At 42.8% G+C, this 24,006-nt stretch overlaps 1 protein-coding gene across 2 annotated transcripts in view; it reads right to left on the bottom strand.

Moving 5' to 3' along the window:
- Positions 1–670: 670 nt before the first annotated feature.
- Positions 671–24,006, bottom strand: part of RDH5 (retinol dehydrogenase 5) — a 29,276-nt gene continuing 5,940 nt past the window's right edge. For both annotated transcript variants that reach the window (XM_075850201.1, XM_075850200.1), the window contains exons 2-5: positions 12,232–12,560; positions 7,148–7,406; positions 4,584–4,747; positions 671–1,695 (exon numbers count right to left, since the gene is read on the bottom strand). In XM_075850201.1, the coding sequence (XP_075706316.1) occupies positions 1,472–1,695; positions 4,584–4,747; positions 7,148–7,406; positions 12,232–12,544 (960 nt within the window). In that variant the 5' untranslated portion in view covers positions 12,545–12,560 and the 3' untranslated portion in view covers positions 671–1,471. The remainder of the gene's footprint in view (positions 1,696–4,583; positions 4,748–7,147; positions 7,407–12,231; positions 12,561–24,006) is intronic.

A 24,006-nucleotide genomic window follows, 5' to 3' on the forward strand; every position in this document is an offset into this window, starting at 1 on the left:
AATGAGGCTTGCAAAAGTCCAAGTGGGCGTGTTTAAAGTAAAAGTCCAAGTGGGTGTGTATTATGTGTGTACATCGGGGCGTTTTTACTACTTTTACTAGCTGGGCGTTCTGACGAGAAGTATCATCCACTTCTCTTCAGAACGCCCAGCTTCTGGCAGTGCAGACACAGCGTGTTCTCGAGAGATCACGCTGTGTCGTCACTCACAGGTCCTGCATCGTGTCGGCACCATAGGCTACAGTTGATTCTGCAGCAGCATCAGCGTTTGCAGGTAAGTAGCTACATCGACTTACCTGCAAGCGCCAATGCTGCTGCAGAATCAACTGTAGCCTCTGGTGCCGATGTGTCCTCGCTCGTCCGACATGATGCAGGACCTGTGAGTGACGACACAGCGTGATCTCTCGAGAACACGGCTGTGTCTGCACTGCCAGAAGCTGGGCGTTCTGAAGAGAAGTGGATGATACTTCTCGTCAGAACGGCCAGCTAGTAAAAGTAGTAAAAATGCCCCGATGTACGCACATAATACACGCCCACTTGGACTTTTGCAAGCCTCATTTGCATAAATACAAAAATGGTCATAACTTGGCCAAAAATGCTCGTTTTTTAAAAATAAAAACGTTACTGTAATCTACATTGCAGCGCCTATCTGCTGCAATAGCAGATAGGGTTTGCAAAATCCGGTGACAGAGCCTCTTTAAGTCTGGCGTTTTATACTTTAAAGAGCGCTGGAGTAAGATGCACTATTAGGAGGCACAAGAAATTAAGGGGCATCCCTGGCCACCTGTGCGCCATCCGTGTTCTGGCGTAAATTTGCACTATAATTGACACCAATTTCTGGCATAAATCATAGTAAATTTGTCGGACAGTAGCTAGCCCTGTCCCTCCTGCCAAGTTATTCCCACTTTTGGGTAAGTGGCGCGAGCAGCGTAAATGCAGCAAGCGTCACAATATTTTATGCAAATTGTGACATTTGCGACTTTTCTACCCCAGAAAACTATTATACAATGTTTGATAAATTACCCTCAATATATTTTAATAAACTTTACGTCTATATAAGCCTAAACTTAAGCGGTATCACATTAGTTATGTGTCACGTTAGTATCTACAATGGAGAAGTGAGTTCAGATTACCACTACATAGACGTTGTGTCATGTGAGTCCATATCACCAGCTTATTTCTCACATATCATCCAGAACTGATCATATCACATCAAAAGCTACAAGTCATCTAATGACCACTATTTCACAGTCTCACATTTTAAAATGCATGAAGACAGGATGTGAGCACACAAAACATACAGAAAACAGGCTGCTCTGTCAGCCATGAAAAGAAAACACATATTTCATTCTTATTAAGCGTAGAGCCTCTCAGGGGGTCATACATTTCCAGTACAAAACAAGCTTTGTCCCAGTCCGGCAATTAAAAAGTCACCTTCCTAAGACCCAGATTTGGAGCATTTTCAAGAATGTATCTTAGCGCACTCTCTGTTCTGGTTTAGGTAGAACAAAGGCAAGGACAGCATCCACAATGAAGGCTGGCATGTAAGATGCAGGTAGCCACACCAGCTTGGCATCCCATCCTGGACTGTATCTGGTTCGAGGGTACACAGCTTGTAAGGCATGCTCAATACACTTTGGCACTTTGGAGATATCCGCATCACAGATGAAGTTCATGATCAGCCTTTGCACTTTCATATCTAGTTTAAAAAAAAAAAAAAAACATTGGAAAATATTAGCACTGATTCTTAGATGTTGAAGATACCATTAAAGGAACCATTGACTTGAAGTTTAAAAAAAAATTAATTGTATGCCCGATTCATGTTTACATGGTAAAAACTAACTGGGAAGGGTAGGTATAAAATTTAGTAAAACATCTGTATATATAATTGTACTACTTTTGTAACACAGTGCCGTATGAACACACCTGCTCTCAGTGTGGTGCCATAAAGGTGCCGTGCAGCGTACATGAGCTCTAAGTTTACAAATTCACTAAATGTGAGCGTACAAAGACTCATTTTCTGCACCATAGGCATTAGTTACACAGGAGCTGCAAGGAATTCTTCAACAAGCCGCCATAATGGCAAACATACAGTAATTTACTATTCTCCTTTTAGTAATTTTTTAATGATAATTAAGAATACTGGTAAATTGAGGTTGTTTCTATGGTTTTCCACCCTAGTAAAGTATGGCTAGGATATGCCTTTACTTATTGTACAGTCCCCGATCCCTAGAATGAAGGGCCCGTGACCTAATCAGGAGCGGGCTATAGTGGCACTCTGCAGAGAACGGCAACACAGCACCATTTAAGAGAGTCGAGGTTCCTGCACTGTACGCTTGGGAGAAACACTGCTGAGAGAACATTGAAAGGGAACAGAGGGGAATTGAGGGGAACAGAGTTCAGAGGTTAGTCCTAGTGATGATGCCATAAGTTAAGGTAGAAAACACTGCTATATGTGTTAAACTGTATCACAACATAATTTGTTTGCAGAGGTGTAGATTGAAGCTTCAAGAATCCAGTGTAAAAGTTATACCAGGAGACAACACAACTGATAATGTCACTTACCACCATGTGCGATGACATCTTAATCTATATGATCTATATATTGTACATTATAAATACAAGTTCTCATAAAGTGGTGTAAGCCGTTTGCAACATTTCTACACCAGAAAACTGTCAGAGAAAAGTTAATAAATTCTCCCCCTTTGTTTTTCAATTCCTCCGCAATTTCAAGTTATTTATTTTCTGTCAGTAAATGAGAATAGTCTTGTTTATATTAGGAGGCCGCAAACATACCTAATTCAAGTTTTGGCACACTCCACAGTGTTATAGACTTACGCCGGAGGTATACGTCTGTAGGACTCCCAACGTACACCTCTGACGGAAGGCTGCAACATATCCCACTGTACAGGCATACAGTGGTATACGTCACTCAAACAGCCTTGACCTCCTCCCACCCCCCAGGCAGAGCACTACTTGATGCTCTGTCTGGGGAATCCGGCCATGGGGAAGCTCCTGATGTTACCGTCAATATATAGATAGTGATATCAGGAGCTTCCCCAGGGCCAGAGAGGCGTAGCTAGGGGTTTAGCACAGGGGGGGGGGGGTGTGAAACACATCTGAGTGGGCCCCAACACAGTGGGCCCCTCACACAGTATGATGACTCCTTAGTGAGTATAATGCCCCTATAGCTGCCCCCACGCAGGATAATGCCCCTGTGGTTGCCCACATACAGAATAATGCGTCCATAGCGACCCCCACATAGTATAATGACCGCTTAGTACCCCCACACAGTATAATGACCCTTCAGTTGCCCCCACATAGTAGAACGCCCCATAGCTGCCCCCACACAGGATAATGCCCCTACGGTTGCCCCCACACAGAATAATGCTCCCATAGCTGCCCCCACATAGTATAATGAACACTTAGTGGCACCCACACAGTATAATGCCCCTATAGTAGCTTCCCACACAGAATAATGCCCCCATAGCTGCCCTCCACACAGTATAATGCCCCTCTAGCGATCCCACATATGATGATGACCATATAGTGGCTCTCACACAGTATAACGCCCCTATAGCTGCCCACTTACAGTATTATGCCCGATAGCTGCCCCCTACACAGTATACTGCCCCATAGATGCGCACATCCAGCATAATGCCCCCATAGCTGCCCCATACATTATAATACCCCCATAGCTGCCCTCATACAGTATAATACACCATAGCTGCCTCACATAGTATAATGCCCCCATACCTGCCCTCATACAGTTTAATGCCCCTATAGCATAATACCTCCAAAGCTGCCCAAATAGAGTAAAATTCCCTTTTGCGGCCCCCAATACCCAGTATAATGCCCCCTTAGCTGCCACCACACATTATAGTGCCTAATAAAAAAAAAAAAAAAAAGATTTACCTATCCCTGTTCCCTCGACGAGTGGCGAAGATCCCTCTGTTCCTTCGCTCTGTGCAGTCTGTGGCTCTGCGCAGACAGGCGCGATGACATCACTAAACTGCGCCGTCTGCGTCGAGCCGCTCACAGCTGGAACTGGCATTACAAAGTGAATGCTGCTGGAGCAAGGAGCCGTCGGCTCCGTGCTCCAGCATTGAATTCGACAGTACCTGTGTCCTAAGGACGCAGATACAGTTGAAACTGGGACACACCACCACTGGGGGACCGGCCCTAGGCCCCACCATCTCAGTGAGCCTGGGGCCACCGCCACCGCCCCCCCCCCCCCCCCCCGCTAGCTACGCTACTGGCCAGAGTCCATGGGCTGAGCGCTTCCTGATGTTTCCTCTGCCCAGGACACATTTAATTTATACAGCATTTAAGTTTAATTGCAGTACCTTAAAGTAGTACAAGATAATAATGAGGCACAGAAAGGTTGTGCAGTTCTGGTCTAGAGCAATTTCATCATTGTACATTGTGTAACTGCAATATGTACTAATCTCTGTTGCTAAATTACAACATTGGCAATGACGGCAGGAAAGAGCAAAAGAAGTGATACAGTCTACAGAAATGTATAGTGAGACTTAGAGGCTTTTATAGCTTTGCATAATTTACAACCCTGTACTCCCAGGAACTCACATTTTTGGTAATACACGTCACCATAGCTCTTCCTTGTCTCAGGGGGCATCTGGTCCCAAAGCTGTTTAAGGGAGTGTTCAATAGAATCCAGATCAGTTACTGCAGTCTTAAAGAAGCCAGGCTCTATAATACAAACCTTGACACCAAAGTGCTGCAAATCTCTCCTGTAGTATAAAAAGGAAATCACATTACATATATAGACCATCATACAACTTGGTACCAGTTAACATTTGTAGCATAGAAATATTCAAGTAGTTTGTATGCTTTCTTTTCTATCATATATAATAATATTATTTACCGTATTTTTCGGACTATAAGACGCACCCAGGTTTTAGGCAACAGAAAAAAGGAAAAAATTTCATATTTTACTTCTTTTACAAAGAAAAAACTAACGGTTAAAAAAAATAAATTTGTTCAGTTTCACCACATTCTGAGAGCCATAACTTATATTTTTCCATCGTTTTAGCACTGTGAGGGCTTATTTTTTGCGTGGCGAGCTGTAGTTTTTATTAGCACTATTTTTTTGGTACATACGATTTTTTAATCACTTTTTATTTCATTCTTTTTAGCACTATGGTGACAAAAGACAACGATTCTGGGGTTTTAAATAAAAACTTTTTACGCCGTTCACTGTGTGAGTCAGATAATGCTATATTGTGATAGTTTCAGACTTTTACGGACACAGCGATACCCATTTTTTTAACTTTTGTAAATTTTTTACACTCCTGAAAATGTATCTACTTATTATTTTATTTTATTTTTTACACATTTTATTAGATCCCCTAGGAGACTTGAACCAGCAATCATTAGATCGCTGTACAATACGCTGCAATACATGGATGAGTTACGGAAACAGCGTAACTCGCTGAGCTACGCTGTTTCGGTAACTCCCATAGTAGTGAACGGCAGTTACAGAAGCAGCGTAGCATGCTACGCTGTTTCCGTAACTACTATTCAGTTCAATGGGAGTTACGGAAACTGCGTAGCTCAGCGAGTTACGCTGTTTCCGTAACTCGACCATGTAACCAGGAAGTGGCCGGGAGACAGCGGAGCCGGGTAAGATAGAACAGGGTTTAGGGGGCCCCGTTCTAGAGATAGATGCGGGTCCCAGAGGTGGCACCCGCATCTATCTGACATTTATGACCTATCCTGTGGATAGGTCATAAATATCCTTCATGCAAAAGCCACTATAAATGTTGCGGTCACTATTGACCGTGGCATTTAACTAGTTAAACGGCCACGAACAGTGCGATCGCTGTTCCTGGCCATTAGAGCAGTGTGTCAGCTGCTGACACCTGCAGTGTATGTGTAAAGGATCTGCCAGGCACAGCTTCGGGGTTAACTCCCATAGGTAATCAGTCTGCACCTGAATCTACGTCTCTGAGACTGACTCCATCTTCCACCACTCAGGATGGCAGGCTTAGGAGTGGGAGAGCCTATCGCAGCCTGGCCAGACGGAGCTAGCTCCCGCCCTCTGTCTATTTATACCTGCCTTTCCTGTTCCTCCTTTGCTTGTGATTCTTCTTGTGTGGTTTCCTGGCCCAGCTACAGCTCCTAACTATTTGTTCCTGCTCCATACTGACCCTGGCTTACTGACTACTCTCCTGCTCTGCGTTTGGTACCTCCTGCTCTCCTGGTTTGACTTGGCTCGTTCACCACTCTGGTTGCTCACGGTTTGCCGTGGGCAACTGCCCCTTTCCCTTTGCTTTGTATTCCCTTGAATGTTTGTCTCGTGCACTTACTGAGCGTAGGGACCGCCGCCCAGTTGTACCCCGTCGCCTAGGGCGGGTCGTTGCAAGTAGGCAGGGACAGAGTGGCGGGTAGATTAGGGCTCACTTGTTAGTTTCCCTACCCCCGTCGTTACAGTATGGAGCGGGCTCAGCGTGTGATCATCCCCTCCCAGCTCCATGATGTGCCAACACTTAATGGGTTGGGAGGGGGTTAAGTAAGGAGCGTCAGGGGACCTGGCGCTGCCGGGTCCCTTGACTGCCGACTATCAGACTGCCTCTTATTCTGTCTTCTAATCTGCCTCTGCCATCTAATGACATTGGATTTTATTTTTTTAAATTGAAATTTTTATTGAAAATTTAACATTTCAAAAATACACAATATACAGACGGAAAGGTGAAATGTTACATAAAATATTAGGTTCCAGCAGATAATCACCGCAAGAATGCACAGCATTCCACATCACATCTTGAGATAAAATATCATTAGATACAAACCTTATGCAATATTAATAAAAAATGAAAAAGAAAAGAAAATAGAAAATATGACAAGACAAGGGGAAGAACAAAGGGCTGTGAAGGCAAGGTTAAGACCGAATCGGATTTCTATGCAGACAGTGGTGGCAATGTAACGGGTCAAAGGGTAATGCCACCAGCTTGTAACCATTTTGAGAAAGTAATGAATTGCAGAATTTCCAGGTATATATATATATATATATATATATATATATATATATATAGCCTTCTAGTTCTAACTTTTCAACTTGCAATGTGGCTTTCTGGGACACGTCTAGAGGAGTTTCTAATGAAAGTGTATACACTAATATGGCTTCTTACCTGAGACTATCAGAGAAAGCCTCCACAGCATACTTAGACACGCAGTAACCCCCTCCATTGGCTGATATTCTCCCAAGTACACTGGCCATGTTAACAATCCGTCCTTGTGCCTGTTTTACCAGTGGCAGAAAATGTAGTGTCACTCCAATAGTCCCAAACGTATTCACTTCCATAACCTTCCTGTAGTCCTCCAGTGTCATCCACTCAGTTGGACCAATTGGGTTGGCAACACCAGCATTGTTAACTAGACTATAGAGACCTAAAGAAGGTGGAATAAAGTTGTAGTCAAAGAACCATCTCAGCAATATTCGCAAAACAAATGTACCGATGGAACTTAGTTGGATCATATTGACCCTGTGGATACGATCAAACAATAGAGATATCCCATCATCTTCTGATTCTTCTCACATTCTGTCTACTGCCTCTATATGTTATATTATTATTATTATCAGCAGAAGTTATAAATGGGACGGGGCTAAATCAATTTGAGGTGAGAAAATCTATCTAAAAATGACCCTATTCATGTTACTTTTTATTTATTCTTCAGCTTTTGGGATATAATTAGATATATATATATATATATATATATATATATATATATATATACATACATACATACACACACACACACAATATTTAAATATTTGACTATCAAGTGAGGGAGATTACTGTTTATATTGCCCATAGCAACCAATCACATGGTATCATAAGTCCCAATTTTAAAGAACACATTGAAATAAAAAGACCAAGACAACTATATTTGGATTAAAAATTATCTGCGATGTTTATTAATGGTAACATTGAAATATAAATAATTTAATAATAAACCAATAACATAAAAGAATCAATAAATAACTGACCATGTCCCCCCAGCATTAGCTGGGAGACTATACCCCATCTAAAAAACATTGCGACAAGTTCATAAATTTATTATAACAGGGAGGGCGGGCGGCGTTCTGGTCCTGAAGTTCCAGAAAAAACTGGCACCGGGACAGCTGAGCGCTGGTCTTTTAACCCCTTCCCGCCGGATCACGTACAGTAACGTCATTAAAACTGGTGTCTTACCGCATTTTCACGTTACTGTACGTCATGCAGATGAAGCTGGCTCAGGAGCTGAGCCAGCGACATCACCGCCGGGTGACAGCTGTATGTTACAGCTGGCACCCTGAGGTATCGGGCAGGACCGGAGCTAGCCGCCGATCCGACCGATTAACCCCTCACATACTGCGTTCAATAGAGATCGCAGCATGTGAGGAGTTTATAGCCACCGGCACCCCAGCAACGTGATCGCTGGGTTGCCGGTGGCTGCAAAGGCGATCGGAGGGCTGATGCTTACCTCCCGGTCCGCCAGTAACGGAATCCTCCTATGCCCCGTCGTCGGCGGGGCCCAGGAGGCTTCCGGTACCATCGGCAAGATGGCGCCGTCTCAGCTTCCGGCTCAGAAGCTGAGCCGGCGTCATCAGCAGTGGGTGTCCGCTGTATGTTACAGCGGACACCCCGATCTAACGCCAGGAACCGGAGCTAGCTCCGTTTCCTGGCATTAACCCCTTCGATGCAGCGATCCATTGTGATCGCTGCATCCTAGAGGTTTGTAGAAAATCGGCAGCCTTGCCATGTGATGGCAATGCTGGCGACTGCTACTATGGCAACAGGAGCCCTAACAATGGACTCCTGTCTGCCATTACATAAGCTGATTAGGCCCCACCCAGAGGCGGAGCCTCATCGGCTTGCTGTCAGTGAACAACTGACAGTTCCAATACATTGCACTACATAGGTAGTGCAATGTATTAGAACATCAAACAAACAGTTGGACATTCAAGTCCCCTAGTGGGACTAAAGAAAAGTGTAAAAAAAAAAAAAAAAGTGTAAAAAAAGTAAAAGTTGTAAAACATACAATAAAAGTTTCAAATAATAACACAAAACACAATCGCCCTTTTTCACTTATCAAGTCATTTATTATAGAAATAATAAAGCCATACATATTTGGTATCGCTGCGACCGTAACGACCTGAACTATAAAAATATTATGTTATTTATCCTGCGCAGTGAACGGCGTAAAAAAAAACCTCAAAAACACTGCCATAATTACTGTTTTTTTGGTCACTGTCTTCCAAAAATTGAAATAAAAAGTGATCAAAAAGTCTCATGTATCCAAAAATGGTACCTAAAAAATCTATACCTCGTCTCGCAAAAAACAAGCCCTCATACAGCTCCATCGACGAAAAAATGTAAAAGTTATGGCTCTCACAAAATTCATTCTCTTTCCAAAAGTAATTTTATTTTGCAAAAAGTTCTATAAATTTGGTATCGCCGGAATCGTACTAGCCCGCAGAATAAAGGTAACATGTAATTTATAACGTACGGTGAACGCTGTATATATAAAAAAAGTGGCACAAGCTGGGCACGACATATTTGACACTGAATTGGCATATCTAGGGAAAAATTTTAATTTGTACCTTCCGCAGCGCAATCATTTATGGAAAAGACACGTGGGGTGAAAATGCTCACTACACCTCTTAATAAATGCCTTGAGGGGTGCAGTTTCCAAAATGGGGTCACTTCTCAGGGGTTTCTTTTATTATTTCACAGCCTCTGCAATTGTGAACCAATAATTTATATGTCGCCAAATTAGGCCTCAATTTTACACGTTACTCTTTCACTCCTGAGCCAGGCAAAAGATTAGGGCCACACGGAGGGCGATTCTAAAACAGGGAAACACCGCATAATAATTGAGAGCTGTCTTGTTATGGTGGCACAAGCTGGGCACCACATATTGGCGTATCTAAGGAAAAATTCCCATTTTCATTCTCCCACATCGTGTGCACACGAATTTCTGTAAAAACACCTGTGGGGTTAACATGCTCACTACACCCCTAGGTGAATACCTTGAGGGTGTTGTTTCCAAAATGGGGTCACTTCTGGGGGGGATCCACTGTTTTGGTCCCACAGGGACTTTGCAAATGCAACATAGCGACCAGAAACCAAATGCAGCAAAATGTGTACACCAAAAGCAAATGGCGCTCCTTCCCTTCTGAGCCCTGCCGTGTGCCCAAACAGCATTTTATGACCACGTGTGGGGTATTGCCGTACTTCAGAGAAGTTGCCTTACAAATGTTGGGGTTCTTTTTTTCCTTTATTTGTTGAGAAAATTAAAAATTTGGAGCTAAAGCTACGTCTTATTGAAGAAAAAGGATTTTTTTTATTTTCACTGCCCAATTCTAATAAAATCTATGAAACACCTGTGGGGGCAAAATGCTCACTACACCCCTAGATGGATTCCTCAAGGGGTGTAGTTTTCTCAATGGAGTCACTTTTTTGGCGTTTTCACTGTTTTGGTCCCTCAGGGGCTTTGCAAATGCGACATGGCCTGCGCAAACCATTCCTGCTAAATTTGAGCTCCAAAAGCCAAATAGAGCTCTTTCCCTTCTAAGCTCCGCCGTGTGTCCAAACATCCGTTTATAACCGCATGTGGGGTATTGTTTTACTCGGGAGAAATTGCTTTACAAATGTTGTGGTGCTTTTTCTCCTTTAGTCCTCGTGGAAATTAGAAAAAATTAGCTAAACCTACATTATCTTTGAAAGAATGACGATTTTCATTTTCTCGGCCTACTTCCAATAATTTCTGCAAAAAAACCTGCGTGGTCAAAATTCTCACTATACCCCTAGATAATTTCCTCAAGGGGTGTAGTTTCCCAAATGGGGTCACTTTTGGTTGATTTCCACTGTTTTGGCACCGAAAGAGCCCTTGAAACCTGACATGGTGCCTAAAATATTTTCTAATAAAAAGGAGGCCCAAAATCCACCAGGTGCTCCTTTGCTTCTGAGGCCGGTGCTTCAGTCCATTACCGCACTAGGGCCACATGTGGGATATTTCTAAAAACTTCAGAATCTGGGCAATAAATATTGAGTTGCGTTTCTCTGGTAAAACCTTCTGTGTTACAAAAAAAATAGATTAAAAATGAATTTCTGCAAAAAAATAATGAAATTTGAAAATTCTGTGAAACGTTTAAAGGGTTAAGAAACTTTCTAAATGCTGTTTTGAATACTTTGATGGGTGAAGTTTTTAAAATGGGGTGACTTTTTGGGGGTTTCTAATATATAAGGCCCTAAAAGCCGCTTCACAACTGAACTGGCCCCTGTAAAAATAGCCTTTTGAAATTTTCTTGAAAATGTGAGAAATTGCTGCTAAAGTTCTAAGCCTTGTGACGTCATAGAAAAAGAAAAGGACGTTCAAAAAACTATGCCAATCTAAAGTAAACATGTGGGGGATGTTAATTAGCAACAATTTTGTGTGGTATAACTGCCTGTCTTACAAGCAGATACATTTACAAAAATGCTAATTTTTGCAATTTTTCACAAAATTTTGGTGTTTTCCACTGGTAAATATTGAATTTATCGACCACATTTTTCCACTATCATAAAGTCCAATGTGTCACGAGAAAACAATCTCAGAATCGCTTTGATAGGTAAAAGCATTCCGGAGTTATTACCACATAAAGTGAAATATGTCAGATTTGAAAAAATGGGTCTGGTCCTGAAGGCCAAAATGAGCTTGGTCCTGAAGGGGTTAAAGGAGGAATCTTTCCGCCACAAACACTGACCAACCAATCAGAAGAATTTAAAGACTGCACGAACCAGTCAGGTCATTCTAGAACCTGCTCGAATGTTCCATACAGCTGAAATGAGATTGACCTCATAAAGGTAAGAACCACTGTGAGAATAAAAAAAAGGGGGGGGGCAGGAACAAACCAAATACAGAAATAAAGGCCCAATATAAAAACATAAATTAACTTGACTAAAACAGTAATAATGGGACTGTGATATCATGTGTCCCCAAGCAAATGCTCTGGGGGGGCCCTGTCAGTGCAGCTTTTATTTCTTATAGTGCTCTGGCAAATGAAAGCTGCGCTGTGATTGGTTGCTATGGCCAATAAAGAGAGTTTTTTGTTAGACCGTTTTCATGAGTCTCTTCTGAAGTCCGTCGGAAGTCTATATATCTTGTTTTATGAAGTTCATTCTATAAATACATGCAGTGTTAGTACATTATTAAGTTACATACATCTTTCTTATGATTGATTTCTTACCTCTATCCCCAACCTCTGCCTTCACCCATTCCACCGCCTTCTTGATGCTATCTGGGCTGGTGACATTCAGTAAAGTGGTTTTCAATCCCACAGGACATGCTTTTTGCAGTTCATTTGCTCCTTTTTCTGTGAGACATCCCGCCAGGACTTGAAAACCTTTTCTGTTCAATCTTTTGGCCAGTAGATTGCCGAAGCCTGTATCGCAACCCGTGATAAAGACATGTTTGTCGGACAGTCGTGAGATAGTCTGTCTGTCTCTCAGAAACCATCCAATAGCCCACGCAATGGTGAACAGGATCACGTAGCACCACATGGAGCCCTTTAGAGATCTGCATTTGAAAAATGGCACAGAAATATCTGAGGTGATTTTTACTACAAACATTAGCAAATTTCATGATTACATGTGTAACGTAAAATGGAAAGTTTTAAGGCAATGTCCCAAACCACCCACCTCATGTCCCCAAAGCAAAGATATGCTTGGTAAATTAGTGGCTACATAAGTATGAATAGCGGGGAACGGATAAAGCGTAATTCCACTCATAGATGAAAGTGATTCTGCCTGATCTGACACACAAGGGGCATCCACACCAGATCCCCAAATAGTGACAATGACGCCGGGTGGTATTTTGCGCCATCTTGTTTTCAAGCCTGAGGTCAAGATGTTTGCCGTGCAACAAAGCCTTATGGTTTAGGACTTTGGGAGCATGAAATGGTTTTTGTTTGTTTAATCAACCCTTAACCCCTTAATGACCAGGCCTGAAAAGGTCTTAATGACCAGCTACATTTTTCAGTTTTTACCTCTCTGCATTTCAGCAGCCATAACTTTTTTTATTTTTTCATTGACGTGGCCTTGCTTTATGCAGGAGAAATTGTATTTTTTTTTTCATAGTTTGGAGGTAGAAAAAAAAATATATTTTTACGGCGTGAATATAAGAAAAAAGGGATTCTCGGCATAGTTTTTCTTGTTTATTTTTTATCCCGTTCATGTTTCACGATAAATAACCTGTTAGATTAATTCTTCAGGTTATTAGAGTTGTTTAGATACCCAATATGTGTAGGTTTCTTGTTTTTATTTAGTGTAGGGGCAATAAAATATATTTTATACAAAACAATGCCTTTTTTTTGGGGACTTTTTTTATTTATTTATTTTTTTTGTTACTTTTTTTTTTTTTTTTAATCCCATTAAGGTATAACTTTATTTATAACTTTCTTTTTTACTTATAATGTATTACCATACTCCTGTATGCTAATACATTACACTGTGTCACTATGACACAGGCTGCTGTTAGGGCAGCACACAGTGTGCCCGAACAGCAGGCTTACTGAACAGACAGCCCTGGGGTCCTTTGTAGGTCCCCAGGGCTGACTGCAGAGGGATTCCCCGGTGTTTGATCACGTCACCGGGTTTCCGATGACTAGATCAAAGTGGGGAGTTACCTTTGATTTTGCCACGGACCACGGCGATCAAAGGGTTAAACAGCTGGGTCCGAATGTTTTCCGACCCCAGCTGTATTCAGCAGGCTGCTCTAAGATCAGGAGCTGTTAGTTACAGCTTCTGCTTAAAGGATGAGCTCATCAGCCTCTTCAAAAGTCGTCGCTGTAGACTAAGGACATGCACCGCCTGCCGTCAAAAGACGGTGGGCAGTCATTAAGGAGTTAAATATATTATGATAGATGATAGAATGGTGATGTTTGTTAAAAGGAACACTCCAGGCAAAACCATCTGACGTTGTGGTACATGACACAGGGATTCAAAGAACACCAAACACAGATTCTCTGTGTCATGCACCGCCCCCTCAGGCCCTGCACTAGGAATACCATAGTGCATCAATTTTTACTGAATTATTTCTGTAAGTACACATAGTAAGTGAAAAGTGTTACATAATTCACATAACAGGTGAGGTAGTTTATGGAAAATATTGCATTTTAGATGTCAAGTACAATAAAAGCAATATCTGAACAAAAGCAGAAAACATACAGGGGGATTATTAACTTTTTTACACCAGTTTCCCAGCGTAGAAAATTCTCAAATGGCACAAAAGTTGCGATTTGCAGGAATAATTTAGACTTTTGTGCCCTTTGAGTTGCTCTCGGCACTTTTCAAAAAGCGACTGGAGCCTAGATGAATGGGCAGGGCAATCCGCGGCACAACACATTTACTATAATTTACGCCAGAAACTGGCGTAAATGATAGCAGAAATCTACACCAGCTACTAATTGGTGTCGATTTTACTCTGTGGCACCCGGACAGCCAGTGATGCGCCAAATTTATTCAGAGGCGTTCACCACTTAATATGAAGAGTGCTCGAGTGAAATGCACCAAATTTATTGAGACTGGGATATGAAAATTGTAATAAATTCTCCCCACAGTATTTGTAGAAAAGGGTAGTGGTTAATTGAACAATATGTCAACATTCTATTTTAAGGGTATGTGCACACACACTAATTACGTCCGTAATTGACGGACGTAATTCGGCCGCAAGTACCGGACCGAACACAGTGCAGGGAGCCGGGCTCCTAGCATCATAGTTATGTACGATGCTAGGAGTCCCTGCCTCTCCGTGGAACTACTTGTCCCGTACTGAAAACATGATTACAGTACGGGACAGTTGTCCTGCAGCGAGGCAGGGACTCCTAGCATCGTACATAACTATGATGCTAGGAGCCCGGCTCCCTGCACTGTGTTCGGTCCGGGACTTGCGGCCGAAATACGTCCGTCAATTACGGACGTAATTAGTGTGTGTGCACATACCCTAAGACTTCTATAGTGTATGTGACTTATTATCTTCATAGTATGCGCCACGAACAATGGACGACCTCTCTCCCAGAAGATTATAGCGTGAGGGTATGTAATAACATCACCAGCTCTAGTACTTATGTACTATTTCTGTTCAGATAGAAATGGAACAAAAGTCATTGCTCATAACCACATAAATTCAATTCTCCAAGCAAAAAAACATTTCCATCTTTGCAGCCATTATCGATCCGGCACTAATAGCAATGTACTGACAAACACACATGTTGGGGGGAGGGGTACGTGTGAAAATTATAGAGTTGGGAAGGGAGGAAAAAATTATGCAATAGATGCTAAATATATGGCATTCATCCTCAGTGGTGGATTAAGAAGACCATAGGCCCTGGGCTGTTACCCAAACTTAGGCCCCCCTTCTCCACCGCCGCCCTACCGCGTCGTAACTATTGCTAACACTACCTTTTTGCATAAGCATTAACAAATGGGTGTTACGATTCCCCTTGTTACAGGGCTGTGTCCCTACATACTGACAGTATCACACTGTGCAGGGACACATCCTCCTGACAAGGGGATTTGTAAAACCAATTTTTCTATCAGTCCTGGACTGCACAAATACGTTATGTGGAATACAAAGATTTCCTATAATAAACATGTCAGGAGAGCGGACAGATTCTCTACAAATCCAGTGACTCCCAGGTGAAGACGTCTCAGATGCTAGTAGTTTTTTTTCATCTTTTCTTCTCCATCAGGTCCAGAGCTCATGACGACTTCTCCTGGCCATGACCCATTTCTGCAGCCCTTAAATATAATATCACCATGCACTGCGCCCCTGAATATAATTGTGTCACACACTGTAAAGTAAAGCACCACATACACAGTGCCCCCTGTAGATAGCGCCAACCCCCCCATGTAGACAGCGCCACCCCCCCCCCTGTAGATAGCGCCACACCCCCCCTGTAGAGAGCGCCACACCCCCCTGTAGAGAGCGCCACAAACACAACAGCCTGTAGAGAGCGTCACACAGCCCCCTATAGATAGCATCACACAGCCCCCTAGTGTCACACAGCACTCCCCCTTGTATATAGTGCCACACAGCGCTCCCTTCCTTATATATAGTGCCACACAGCGCTCCCCCCTTGTATATAGTGCTACACAGCATCGCTACAGTGCAGCCCTGGGATGTCATTTTATCCAATATGACTGCTGCAGTCTGAGATTGGCTGCAGCGGTGCCCGGACGAAGAAACTGTATTCTGGGCAAGTATAAGATTTTTATTTTTTCTAAATTGCGTTTTTACATAACATCATTTATTTGTTGCGGGTTTTACCTCCCCATTGAATTAAATGGGGAAAACCCGAAACAAATAAGTAGCATTTACGCAAATACAATTGACATGCTGCGGAATAAAAAACCGCACCGCAGGTAAATTTCGGAGCTTTTTTTCCCCACTTATCATTTACGCAGCGTGTGGATGAGAATTGTTCACATCTATTCTACTCTGCTGCTACTGTATTAGGGCTTGTCCACACTTAACGGAATTGCTGCATATTTTCCGCCCGGAAAATACGCAGAATACAGTAGTGGCAAAGTGAGTGAGATTTACCAAATCTCACCCAGAAGCTGCGTAAAATTTCCGACCAGACATTTTGTCCTGCGGTGCGTATTTCTCTTACTGCAGTATGTAAATTCCTGCTGCGGAAAGTGACTGAAGTGCTACGTTACCATCCCCCAACATTGAGAAAAACGCCGCAAAATACGCAACATTTTCTGCAGCGGAATTTCTGCTAGTTTCTGCGGAATTGCTGCAGAAATATATATATATATATCTATACACACATACACACACTATATACATACACACACATGTACACATCAGAGACACAGGAGTATAAACATTATACACATATAAAGTACATATTGTGAACACATTATACACATATAAAGTACACATTATACACATTGTAAACACACACATGCACTTACCTTTTATGCAGAATATTTGTGAAGGGCGTTCAGCAGGTTGATGTGGTGGGAGCCTTCACTGCAGCTCTTCTCCTGCTCACAGCACGACACAGAGCCCGCCGACAGTCTCCCCTCCCCCATGTCCCGACTGCTAGCAGCAGGAGGAGAGGTGTGTAGAGCAGGGAAGGGGGGCTGGAGGGGGAGTTTCTAAAGCAGCACAGGGAGAGATCGCTGCACAGACCACGGCTGCTAAGTAGGACCGAAGCTCACCTCGCCTCATGACAGGTGCGGTCCGGGCACTGGGGCTCCCTCCGGTGCTAGCGACGCTACCGGGCATGAGGGGGTTCACCCGAACTGCCCTAATGATGATCCGCCACTGTTCATCCTTATGAAATATATATCATTTTAGATTAAGGCCCAGTTTACAGGTTTTTTTATGCTGATTTTGACACAGAAACCGCGTTGCAATCAGCAGCAAAAAACGTTGGAAACGGCCTCCCATTGATTTCAATGTGAGGCGGAGGCGTTTTTTGGCACTGCAGTTTTTAGCTACTTGCGGTAAAAAAAAACGGCATGCTCTTTCTTGCCGTGGTTGTGCCTCTGATCTCCCATTGAAATCAATCGGAGGCAGAGAAAGCGTTTTTCGTGGCGTTTTTTGCTGGCAGCGCTCAATGGCTGCGGGCGAAAGACACTTTAAGAAGCACGGCAAGAGTTTGCAGGCAAGTCAAAATCTGCCTCAAAATTCTTTCCTGAATTTTGAGGCAGGTTTTTCTGCCTGCAAAAAAACTCAGTGTGAACAGGGCCTAACAGATAACCCCTGGTGAAAACCTGGACTTCCCATTTTTATTATTCATTAGGGAGCGCTGCCGATCTCCTAATAAATCATCTCAGCAGGCATTGGCGTTGCTGGGCAACACCTAAGTAAGTTTGGGCAGCTGCTGTCAGAAGGGTGACACCTCTTGATCTCCACATTCCTTAGAGATCCATCTTAGAGTCCTGTGAACAGAAGAGTCGGTGCACTTAGACCTCGCCCACACATCACAGGAAGAAAATGGCCACCAGTCCCCAGTATTTGTTGAAACCTCAATTTAGAGAGGGTGATACCTTTTATACCAAGTAAATAAGAGTACAGGACTTGCTGACAGTTTCCCCAATGAAGCAGTACTACGAAAAATTGTAAGTATTGGACTAAAAAGGAAATGTACGTGTAAAATAAAGCATGTTCCATCAGAAGCCATACTACAGAGGTCTTCTCCTCTACAATCATTGCATCGAGTGGAGAATATAATGCCTCACCTAGCCAGAAGGTGCGTACTGTGGCTCTGTACTGCAGTCCGTATACTGCCATATGGGCCCAGGCGGACAGTATGGCCATATATATCAGTCTTTAAATATTGCTATTAGGGGGGATATACCTTTTTAAATTGAGTCCAAATATTATTGTAAGAACCACAAATATAGATTGCCATGAGTACTGAGCAGAGCATGTTCTCCACTTTATATAACTGAAGATCTCACCCACTGGACAATGTTGTGATTTTTCTTCCGCTGCACTTTGGGCCAGCCATTAGGCTTTGTTTTATCACGTTTGAGGTCTATGTTTGGCGCAGCATGTATTTATAAGGCTTCATTTCCCAGATGGAAGCCAAAAGAGAGCCCTTTTTGCCTTCGTGGGGCTGGTAAACTTTTTTTTTTTGTTGTATAGAAAAGCTTAGTCTACTCTTTTCTATGCAGAGGCATACTGCAAAAAACGTATACCGAGTGGTATTCATTTTTTTTTCAATCATGGTTGCCTATGGATGACATATGCCACTGTATGGCTAAACAGAGTCTTATACATATGCAGTCTTATATACCAAATAATTGTAACAAGAGCAAATCTTCATCTTTTAAGGGATCTGCAAGAAATATTTCTTCCTAAATTCATTAAGACAGATTTATCATGCGGATACTAAATTTGGGGAGCATATCACTAGACATGTTAAACACCTTTCTCTAACCTATGCCACCCTAATGGCTGGCATAATTTTCACCAATATTTTGTGCCAAAAGATCGGCCGCAGCCAATAATAAATCTGGCACATTTTATGACTCTTCTTAGCCACACCCCTTTTTTAGACACTTTGCAAAACTCTCCTATGCGGTGTAAACAGTGTCTAAAACACAACTTGGCCCATGGCATGTAAGCCAGTGTTTTGGTGCAAGTTGAGTTATATTTCTGGTGCATTTTGGTTTCTGAATCTCCCCCATTGTATTTAGTAGGCTGGATATATAAAATTAGATTTAGATCCAATGAAAATTATAGGACTCCACCAACAAAATCTATGGTGACTGGCAGACCATCCCCCAACTTCTGCCATTGAGGGAAATAGACTGTATAGGCTAGAATTAAAGCTGTTGGATCCTATTGTATTTGGCAGGTGATCACCATAGAAATACATTGCCACTCAGCCCAACCAAAATGGGCATGCTTATGATGGATCCAGAGCTCAAATGTCTTAAAGAGAACCTTTCACCTCCCATACATGTGCAGCTGTAATGTCCGTGGCTGCGGGCTGTCAGCTCCAACCTCCCTCTGACAGCCGCAGCCACGAGTCGGCAAGCGCTGGCCCCAGCCTCCTCCTCAGGAGACGCCACCGCTTGCATCCACTCACCTCTGCCGGATCCCATAGGGTGCGCGCGCACGCTCGTCCCCGCTCTTAAAGGTGCAGCGCGCACACCGGCATCATGGACGACCTTTGACCCTTGAGTACCCTGGACTATAAGAGGGGTCCAGCCCCCTAGTTCAATGCCTGAGCGTTGTTGTGTTTCCTTAGTCTGTCTATGCAAATTGGTCCCCTATTATTTCCTGCTCCCAGTGTTTCCCGTTCCTGCTCCTGTTCCTATAGCCCGATCTAGTGCCGTGCTTGCTATAGTCGTGCCGTGCTGGATACCACGCTTGACTGCCTACCCACGCCTGTCGTCCACCTGCTGCCTAGTTCCTGCCAAGCTACTGTCCGTGCTGCCACAGGTACCCTATATACCATAGACTGTGACCTGTGCCCTGTTGGCCAGCTGTCCTACCGCCAAGCCGGTACGGCCCAGTGGGTCCACAGACCCTTCGTGACACTAGCTGAGTGCAGCATGTAATGGGCAGGGCTTAACAAACCATGGGGCACTTTAAAAATAATTCTACCTCCCTCCGTTATTTAGATATCGGTGCTGTTATATTTGGTGCCCGATATTTAAATAACCCCCTGAACAGTCAACGGGGCGTGTTACTATGGCTGTGACACTGTCCAATCAGATATGGACAGTGCCACAGCAAGAGCAAGGAGAGAGAGTGTGCGATTGCAGTCTTTTCACCCGAACTGGCAAGGGGGCGTGTCACTGCTACGGGCAGTGTAAGAGCTGTGGAGCTGTGGAGAGGAGAGCGCGCTCTCATCTCTTCAGCTCTTGTGAGAGATCAGTCTTGTACTTTGTCTGCCGAACTGGCAAGGGGGCGTATCACTGCTACGAACAGTGCATGAGCAGGGGAGCACTTACACTGTCCAAAGCAGTGACACGCCCCCTTGCCAGTTCGGCAGAAGACTAATCTTGAAAGCTGAAGAGTGAGAGTAAGAGCGTGTAACACTGTCCATATCTGATTGGACAGTGTCACAGCCATAGTAACACGCCCCCTTGCCAGTACACGGCCCGTTGACTGTTCAGGGGTTATTTAAATATCGGGCGCCAAATATAACGGCAAATGTAAAGTGCCCCAGGGTTTGTTCAGCCCTCCCCATTACATGCTGCACATGTATGGGGAGGTGAAAGGTTCTCTTTAACTAATGTTACACATCCAATTCTGCACTACAATTTAATAAAAACCTCTATCAGTCTGATTGGTGCAACTTTATAAATTAGTTTTATTAAAAATTATTTTTACTTTTTGAGATGCAGCTGCTCTGTATTCTCTATACATAGCAGCTGTATCATTCGAAAAACCTGTTCCAGTCAGGTCCGCGGGACTAACGGGTTCCGTGAAAAAGGGTTCTGTGTGTTTCTGACACTCTGGATCCACCTGTAATCTAAAACATCTATGTTCATAACTGGTCAGAGACACGCAGGGCCTGCTGACACTGAACTCGTCAGGTCCGCGGGACTGACGGATTCTGGTCATATCACACGATACAGCTGCTCTGTACAGAGAATACAGATCAGCTGTATCTCAAAAAGTAAAAATCATTTTTAATAAAAACTAATTATAAAGTTGCACCAAATCACAATGATTGACCTTTTTATAAAAAAAAAAACCCAAATGCCTTTCAAAGGTTTACATAGCCTTTAAATACTGCAAACCAAGTCTGTGCTCTGTAAAGCTTTCCCCACATTACACACCCCCCCCCCCCCCCCCAAAAAAAAAAAAAAAAGTCAATGCAATAATGCGCAAGATCCTTTCTGGTCACATAATATAATCAAGTATGGAAAAAATGGAAAAAAGCTCACCGGGTCCAGATGGAAGTCACAGGCACGGAAAATTACGTTTCTAGTGGGTGCACGGAATACTTGTTCGTTCCAAGGCATTTATAGTGGAAAATAAAAGGAGCATTGTTCAGCACTCCAATATCAAATGGATTTTCTTTTATTCAAATATTCCTTAAAAAATCATGTTGCAAATAGACATGGTAAGTAGACCGGTCTCATACACGCTTACGCGTGTCAAACCTACCGGTTCTTATTCAGAGCTAGGATTAAGAAACAAGAGTTTTGAGACGCGTAAGCGTGTATGGGACTGGTCTACTTACCATGTCTATTTGCAACATTATCTTTTAAGGAATATTGTAATAAAAGAAAATCCTTTTAATATTGGAGTGCTGGACAATACTTCTTTATTTTGTAATATCATCACATTTCAACCCCCTGCTGTGTTTTAGTTAACACATGTGCAAGCCAAGAAATCTAGACGAGCTGCTCCAATATAAAGTTATGTTGATGCAATCAATAAACATATAATGGATAAGGCCATAAATGTAAATATAAAACCCTAAACTAACCAAGATTATCTAGGGCCCCTCATAGGCGTTACTATATCCGTAGCAGCTGCTATGGGGCACAAAAGTTGAAGGCTCCCCTAAGGTTGAAGAACGATGTTTTTCTGTGGCTAGTGGCTTTCTGCTATCTAGCTCTACTCTGTGGGTTCTCTGATATATGGTGCTTTTCTCCATATCTTTAATTATTACTACAGGTGTTGCGGGCCATCTAATTTAGCTATAGGGCCCTATGACTTCTAGTTGTGTCCCTGGTACCCCATACCCCAACATAGTGGGGCACATTTATCAAACAAAACGCACCAGAAAAGTGACGTGATGAGTGTGAAAAAATAGTTCAAGTGACGCACACAATTGTGTACCTAAACAACTTGCAATGATTGTTCAAAATACTGGTGTATGGGAATGATAGCCATGGGGTAGGGAAACGGTGTCTAGTGTCCTGTATTTGTGTCCAATATATTGTGTAGCATGCGCCTATCCTATGCGTATCCCAACCTGTATAGACATTTGAAGAAATCAACAAGATCTACCGTTTGTAGCCGCAATCCCTGAGATTAACGCCGTATAAATGAGAACGTTGGTGAACGCATGGTGCTCAGTAAGCCATATTGACTACAAACTACAGAGTCTCTTTGACATATTGTCCTGATGTTCTAACTCAGTCATTTACATTTTTTTAGTACTCTATGAATAGTTTTCTACATAAATAAAATGACTTATATATGAGTTACGAAACAACACCACTCCCGAACAGCATACAAGAAACATAAAATAGGAGCAGGGTGTGAATATCATGAATAAAAATGATAGGCCTCGGACAATCAGGGAATAAAACCGATTTACATCTCATAAAACCAATTTTTTATTAAAGCTTGACACACTACAGATCTTTAACAGCAACAACTGTCACTTTCCCGACAGATAATATATTTTATATTAGTAATTCATCTGTAGTGTTCAGAAATCGGAGCACAGAGCTGCAATAACATCATTTGATGCATGAGTTCATGTTAAAATAGAAAAAATTACAGTATGCCGGAGAATACAGAACACGGCAACTTATATATACATAAATTGACCACTAAACTACAATCCTTATATCACTCAGTGATCACATTCCTCTGTACTGGATACTATTAGTGCATTAACTGGCTACACAATGCTGGTATGGGCAAGTGCTTACTACATACACACACATATATACATATATGAAATATATAGGTGTCTATGATTGGTGTTATTGGAATAGCTGCCCATGATTTATTTTAATATCACAGTATATCTGGGCTGAATATGACAACAGCTCTATGACCCGGTTTACACAGCCAATGGCACCAAGATGACATGCAGGAAGATAGTGAGGCAGTTTTTTTTTTTATATACTCATATTTAGAATCATTATATTCTGTTTTATGACATGGCATTGATGAGAGTTGATGAACTGGTACTCTACCAATTCTATAAACAAAGTGGCGGTTTCAATAAGGTACCATTAAAATCAATGCAGATATAGGTTGAAGATATTGGGGCCAATTTACTACTGTGTTTGGGACTAGAAAGTCTCCAAAAGACTGTGGTGAAATTTCGGCATGATGATTGGTGCAATTTTGATATTTACACCATAAAAGACACTTTTTAAAAGCAAAAATGGTTGTGGCTTAGCGGAAAGGGTGTGTCTTAAAATGCGCCAATGTGCACCAAAAACGCATAAAATTCTGGCACAAAAAGAAGCCAAATAAAAAGCTGTTTAACCCCTTCCCGCCGGATCACGTATATAAACGTCATTAAAATCGGTGGCTTACCGCCTTTTCACGTAAATGTACGTCAAGGAGATGAAGCTGGCTCAGGAGCTGAGCCAGCGACATCACCACCGGGTGACAGCTGTATGTTACAGCTGGCACCCTAAGGTATCGGGCAGGACCGGAGCTAGCCTCCGATCCGACCGATTAACCCCTCACATGCTGCGTTCAATAGAGATCGCAGCATGTGAGGAGTTTATAGCCACCGGCACCCCAGCAACGTGATCGCTGGGTTGCCGGTGGCTGCAAA

This window comes from Rhinoderma darwinii, chromosome 2, assembly GCF_050947455.1.
Source record: "Rhinoderma darwinii isolate aRhiDar2 chromosome 2, aRhiDar2.hap1, whole genome shotgun sequence".
In the NCBI taxonomy this organism is placed as follows: domain Eukaryota; kingdom Metazoa; phylum Chordata; class Amphibia; order Anura; family Rhinodermatidae; genus Rhinoderma; species Rhinoderma darwinii.